Genomic DNA, 7,069 nt, shown 5'->3' with positions numbered 1-7,069 from the left:
AATTTCGTTTTGCCGTGAGTAAAGTTTTTAGTGCCGTTACTTTTTGTTTTGCCGTGACAGTTGTGGGCCACCGCACTTTGCTCCTCCTCAAGGCCTAAAAAAGAAAAAGACTCCCGACAATTTGAACGCCCCTTGCAGAACCTTTTCCCGCCGTTTATGATTTAAAAAAAAAAAAACACAACAATTATGTCAATTCTCAAACGGACGATCGAAGGAGGCCATCAAACGCCTACCTTTCGGCAATCGTCTTTGTTAATCACCATTCTGTAACCGGTCGTCGTTAAGTGCCTGTTTTCCGGCCGCACGCGTTAAGGAAACTGGACGCAGGTTTCCTGGACCTAACAAACTTCAGCATCTGATTGGATGCCACCTCGTCTTAGTTGACCAATCACGTTAGAATATATAAGGAGCATTATGCGCCTATTTTGTGACGTGCTGACTAGGACGGAATCATGGGAGATGGGCATACGGTTGATTATTTGGGAGATTCGGGAAGAAAGAGTCTTGCTGCGTGCGTTAAAGTAACCCTAGTTCCAAAAGCCCCGAAGAAAAATTTTTTTAGGTCGAACAGCTTCGACGAGTCGTCCGAAGAGCCAAAGTATGCAGATTTAAAGGAAGCAAACAATACAAGCATCGATGGCGATGTGCTTTGCAGTAAGATTACTGACATTCAGGAATTTTATTCAGATGAACACGGAGGAAAAAGGCTTTGTAAACTTATCAAAAGCGAAATACGTGAGGTTGAATGGGGAATAAAGCCATGCGTTTTTGAACTCCGAGCCAAAGACTCAATTAGTGGACACACCAAACACGAAGGAGTCGAAGCTTCTCATGGGCGTTTAATGGAAACAGAGAATAGTGTTGACGAGCTCGGAGCTGAAGGCATTGGTGGATACAACTTTTGACGTGCTAACTCTGTCCGAGACTTGGCTGGATTCCTCAACAAGTGATGCTGAAATAAAACTCCCTGGATTTGTGTGCATAAGGTTAGATCGCACTGGCAATAAAGAGGGATATGGCGGAGTTGCTATGTATGTAAGAGAAGATTTGGCGTTTCGTTTGCGGAATGATATCAATAATGGTGGACAGGAATGTTTATGGATTGAGTTAATTCGAGATAAATGTAAGCCAACGTTATTATGTTGCGCTTATAGAGCACCAGATGCCGATCTCCGCACTTTTATTTCGTCTCTGCGAGATAGTATGCCTGCTGTTGATCTTGAAAAATCGGATGTGGTCATTTTAGGAGATCTAAACGCAAACATGATGCCTACTAATTCAAAATTGCCCAAGAAAGACAAACAACTACTTCTCAACTTCTCGCGCGCTTTTGACTTCACACAGCTGATAAAAGAGCCTACTCGAATATCTGACACCTCACGGACCTTGATTGACCTGATTTTTGTCAATAATAAACATCGCATTGTTAAATCTGGTGTTGTTCCGTTTCCATTGAGCGACCATTACCTGGTGTTTTGCATTCTAAAGACTGGTGTGCACACAAAAGCACATCCAAGAATGTTTGAGTATCGCTCTTACAAGAATTTCGATGCGAATTCATTTAACGAAGATCTTAGGAATGTTCCTTGGCACGTCGTTGACAATGAAAACAATATCGATGACGCTTTATTAACTTGGAACAAACTGTTTTCAGAAGTTGCAGACGATCATGCACCTGTCAAACGACGACGTGTGAAGGGAACACCTCTTCCTTGGATGAATAGCAAAATTAGCGAATCAATGAGAGATCGAGACTGGTATCATCGTAAAGCACGTAAATCGAACTCAGAAAAGCACTGGAACACTTACAGGAAACTGAGGAACAAAGTAAACCGCTTAGTAAAATCTGCTAAGTCGAAATATTACTGTGACATGATCGAGGAAGCCAGAGGAGATCACGGCAAAATGTGGAAAGCTGTAAACGAAGCATGCAATCGTAATTCATCCTCAGAAAAGGTTCAGTGCATCATTTCCGATGGCATTCAGCACACCACTTCCAAATCCATTGCTGTTGCTTTGAATAGCTTCTTTGCATCCATAGGCAAGCGCCTAGCTGACAAAATAACGACTACCTGGTCGAATTGCAACTTGGTTTTAGAACAACCGTTGTCTCAGTTCCAGTTAACTGAACTAGAGGAATCGTTTGTGCTTCAGCAGCTTACCTCTTTGAAGACAAATAAAGCAATTGGTTTGGACAAAATTAGTGCTAGACTACTCAAGAGCTCTGCTAATACAATCACTCCCTTCATCACTAAGCTGTTGAATCGATCGATTCTTACTGGTAAATTTCCTAAATTGTGGAAATGCTCAAAAATTACAGCCTTGTTTAAATCAGGCGACCGATCAAATGCATCGAACTATCGACCTATCTCTATTTTACCGACACTCAGTAAAATTCTCGAGAAAGCCGTGCATTCCCAGTTGTACCAGTACTTGGTTATTAACAACCTTCTCACAAGGAAACAGTTTGGATTCAGGAAGGGGCTCTCTACTGAATCTGCTTTGACATCATTTGCTGATGAAGTCTTATTGAACATGGAACAAGGTAAACTGTGTGGGGCCGTGTTTTTGGATTTAACCAAGGCTTTCGACACCGTGGACCATCGGATTTTGTTACGCAAGCTTTCCAAAATTGGTTTATGTGAGAACTCGCTTCAGTGGTTCCGCTCTTACATTACTGACAGGAAACAGCGCACATGTTGTGGGAATGAGTTGTCTGATGAATTGCCAGTTACCCATGGGGTCCCTCAGGGAAGTATTCTGGGTCCTCTGCTATTTGTCATCTACATTAACGATTTGCCAAGCGTTCTAGATGCCTGTCAAGCATCACTTTATACAGATGACACGGTGATCTACTGCTATGGGTCTTCCTCTCAGGAGCTGACTGAAAAGCTCAACCAAGACCTCCTGGCTGTGGCGAAATGGCTGAATGAACATAAGTTAACACTGAATCTGGACAAAACCAAATGCATGCTTATAGGCAGTAACAAGAAGTTACAGAGGAAAATAGCTCTAACTGTTTCAATCTTTGATCATTGTATAAACAATGTTACTTGTTTTAAATATCTTGGAATCTTAATATCGTCTGATTTTTCGTGGACAAATCATGTCGAATACATGGCAGGGAAAGTTAATCAAAGGCTTGGCCTACTTAGACGCATTAAGCATTTGTTACCGTTTAAGGCGCGCATCCTTTTTTATAAAAGCCTTGTTATGCCCTTATTCGAGTATGCTGATTTAGTTTGGGGAGACAAACATAATGTAACTTTAATGTCTAGTTTGCAAGTGCTTCAAAATAAGGCGGCTAAAATAATATTAGATCGACCACTGTATTCCTCTGCGTCTGATGCGTTAACTACACTGAAGTGGTTAACACTAGAAAAAAGGCGCTTCCAGCGCCGATGCGTACATGTATATAAATGTCTTAATGGTCTCACGCATCACGAATTAACATTAGTCACTCAGCAAGAACAGCATAGTTACAACACAAGAAATAAAGCAAACCTCAAAATTCCATCCGTTAAAAGAAACTGGGGTAAACAAAGAACTGGCTATCATGCTGTAAGTGATTTTAACTCGCTGGACAAAACTATACGAGCCTCTGACAATGTAAATATTTTGAAGCGTCAGATTTTTAACTCATTGATTTAAGTTTTGTATTACACATAAGATACATTAGTTTTTAGTAGCATCTTTTAGCATTTTTATTCATTGTAAATTTTTAATTCTTAATTTTCGAGGTCCTTTTTGTAAACCACTTTTTAGTGAAAAAGTTTCCTCATTAAAGATTGTCTTTATTATTTATTTATTATTTATTACAACGGAAGAAAAGGAATCGAAACCAGTTGTGACAATGTAAAGGAACCGAAGCATCCTGTACATGGCTCTGGGTTTATTCTTCATGACCATTTTGTTGTCACCAGCAAACATGTGATTAAACCTGGTTTAAACGACCAAGGAGAAAGATACGACGTCTATATTTCCAATGCCATCATCGGTAAGCTCCCATGCAAGGTTTTACTTGTTGACGAGCGCCAGGATTTGGCAATTCTCCTTTGCCAACAACTTGATTTAGAGAAAAATGGAATCCGTTCCTTGTGGCCGACGAACCATTCATTGTCACCAGTTCTGCCAATTTTTTGTTTTGGTTATCCCTTGAGTTATAGAGGTGAGAGAGCACTTGCTGTTTTTGGCAAAGTTTGTTCACAAGAGACTTCATCAGACTCCCCACTGGTCCCACTAGAACGCCCTCTTGACTCAGGAAATTATGGCAGCCCAGTACTCTGTAGGATCAGTGGTCAGTTAAAAGTAGTTGGTATAATAACTCAGAAAAACATTCAAGGGATTCAAACACAGAACTGGAGAGACGACATCAAATGTGTACAGGAATCATTGCAGATTATTGCCAGTCGTCAACTACAAAGCTACCAAACAGCACCTTTGTGTACTTCTGACTCAGCTTCAAAGTATTTGGAGATTCATAGGCTATATGACATTCTGAAGGCAAATAATCCCTTTTGTGCAATTCCAGGGCCCGGTTGTTCAAAACTGCGATTAGCGCTAATCCACGATTAAATAGGCTAATCGCCGATTAAATTTAAGTCGCCGATTAGTTTCTGTTGTTCAAAGCCCGATTATTCCTAACCTTCGATCAAACCAAGGGTTAAATCTAACCCTGCTCGCTAGGTGGATTAAATCCTTAATCGGCAGATTAAAAAATAAAAATCACAACATGGCTGACTTGTTGTATGGTTGTGTTGGTGTTGATGGGCGAAGAAAAAGGAAGCAAAGAGAAAAATAAGCAACTCTACTGTTAAAGAGAAAAGGAAAAACGACAACGACAATGAACAACTTTAAAGGTGAGCATCGATGTTATTTTCATCGTTTTACGAATGTTTGCTTTCAAAAACAACAATTTTGAGGCTAATATGAGGCGGAATTTAAGCTGTTTTGATTTATAGATTTCATAAAGCATAGTAATTTTTATTTGACTGTTACATATTTTAAATCAGCGCTCGATTAAGCGCAATTTTTAATTAAAAAACGGCGATTTTTTAAAGGTTTGAGTAAAAGTAAAAAAATATTCAACTTCTTGAAAACAAAGCGAATAGTCCCAAAGGTAATCTATTGTTTGCGCTATTGTTTTCTTCTAACAAAGGACTGTATGCATAATGAAGTATGGGGCTGTGCGGAAACTTTGCCGTGTTTGTTAGCGAAGTATACATTTTATGCAAGGTATGGACATTGAGAGGTATTACAATAATGTTTCCATTTATAAACTTACCTGTTTCAAACCCCTGTAACCCAGTAAATGACGATGTGTCACTGAACATGTTTATTATTTTTAAACTGGCTTCTGATGGGTTCGGGGGAGCAGGGCCACCACCTGTCTTCTTCTGTTCACTATTAAAGGAACTGAATTCTCTTTTTGCGTGACTCTGGAGGTTTTTCCACTTGTCTCGTACTTCCTGCGTTGATCTTGCTGTCACACCGACGGCGTTTACCGCCTCCGAGATTTCTTCCCAAATCTTGTTTTTTTTTTTTGCATTTGTTATACTGTTGGTAAATTTACTTTGAAGAATGTCCATATTTTCTTCAAATTTTTCCGTTAAAACGGAAATTTCAGCGGGTGAAAAGTTTGCTTTCCGCACTTTCTTCGCTGGAGAAGCCATATTGACAAAAATAAATTTCCGGCAATTTTATGACGTAAACTGGCACAAAATAAATTATAATTAATTAATATAATTCATTTTATGCTTAATCGCGGATTAGTAAATCGACCGAGTAATCTCCCTTTGAACAACCGTTTTTTAACCAACGATTAACTAACCCACGATTAAGAAATTTAATCGCCGATTAGGCCTAATCGGTGATTAGTTTAATCGCGGTTTTGAACAACCGGGCCCAGGAATTTGCATAGTTGATTTTATCAAAACCTTTGCCAAAAAATATGAAGGCAAGTTCAAAGAAGACAAATAATCCCTTTTGTGCAATTCCAGGAATTTGCATAGTTGATTTTACCAAAACCTTTGCCAAAAAATATGAAGGCAAGTTCAAAGAAGAGTTAAGGGAGATAATCAATTGCATTGATATTCTTTCATAGTTATCATTGTGAACTGCATTTTAACAGAAGCCCCACCCCCAAGGACAGATTGTCAAAAGTCGGAGAAACCACAAATCAGTATGTGTTCCAACCATGATGAATACATGATGCCTTTTCTTGGTAGTATAGTCATTTAACAGTTGGGTTTTCCAGTCTTAACCCTTAATTCCCATGAGTGACCAAGACAGAATTTACAGGCGCAAGATATCTGTGTGCTTAGCTGTAGGTTTCCAGAATTTTAGATTGTTGGACTCCACTGTAGATTTGATTGGCTATAAAGAATTTATCTAATCTAAAACCTATATACAAATTAAGGGCAATTTTTTTAGAAGCAGGTTTCTTTCTTGTCAGTAAGGTATGTTATCTTAACATTATGCACAATCCTTCGTTGTTTGAGAGCCATTGTAACTTAAAACTCACTCCTGTTTAATTAAACATTTTCAAGTGATGTATGAGCACAGATTGTTTGCAATAATGATTATGTGACTAGATACCACTTCAGACACCTATATATTGTTAAAAAGACTGTAGCGTGTTATCACATAATTAAAGCAGGGTTTTCAGAGCAAATGTAGTTGTTAGAGTTCCTTAGCCACTAAGGTGAGCAAGTTAATGTCATTTTATCTTGCATTTCATGAAGGACATCGTTATTTATTGAATTGTAGCAGATAGGAGCACAGCAGTAAATTGAGTGCACATGCTTGTAATGCATGCAAAAAGGAATGGGAATGATAATATTTCCATAGTAACGCTATAGTGGCAATATGGCAGCATTTCTAAAATTCATATTGTTTGTTTTTTCTTTCACAGGGATAAGCTCTGGCCTTAAAAAATAAGTCCTCATTTTTCAAGAAAGTTTCTTTCAAACCTGCTCTGCAACATATATTTCCCAACAAAAAAAATGTTTAGGCTACAGGTGTGAATTTTAGTACTGAAGTTGAGCATGCGTAACATGGCTACAAACTT

General features: G+C 38.8%; 1 protein-coding gene across 1 annotated transcript; it reads left to right on the top strand.

Moving 5' to 3' along the window:
• Window positions 1-434: 434 nt before the first annotated feature.
• Window positions 435-6,667, top strand: LOC149044511 (uncharacterized). The gene is made up of 3 exons (XM_089208583.1): window positions 435-892; window positions 3,816-4,503; window positions 5,972-6,667. Exons 1-3 carry the CDS (start codon window positions 453-455, stop codon window positions 6,101-6,103), a joined length of 1,260 nt encoding a protein of 419 aa, XP_089064709.1. The 5' UTR covers window positions 435-452; the 3' UTR covers window positions 6,104-6,667.
• Window positions 6,668-7,069: the final 402 nt, after the last annotated feature.

The sequence above is a fragment of the Pocillopora damicornis genome, chromosome 6 (genome assembly GCF_964200805.1).
Source record: "Pocillopora damicornis chromosome 6, jaPocDami1.2, whole genome shotgun sequence".
NCBI lineage: Eukaryota > Metazoa > Cnidaria > Anthozoa > Scleractinia > Pocilloporidae > Pocillopora > Pocillopora damicornis.
The sequence above is the reverse complement of the archived record's forward strand: the minus strand, read 5'-3'. Positions and strand labels throughout refer to the sequence as shown.

Excerpts from the sequence above, each read along its gene's own strand:
- LOC149044511 (XM_089208583.1), top strand. The coding sequence starts at position 453 with ATGGGAGATGGGCATACGGTTGATTATTTGGGAGATTCGGGAAGAAAG. Across the intron at positions 893-3,815 it reads GGAGCTGAAGGCATTGGTGG|TTACAACGGAAGAAAAGGAA; the intron begins ATACAACTTTTG and ends ATTTATTATTTA. Across the intron at positions 4,504-5,971 it reads GGCTATATGACATTCTGAAG|ACAAATAATCCCTTTTGTGC; the intron begins GCAAATAATCCC and ends AGTTCAAAGAAG.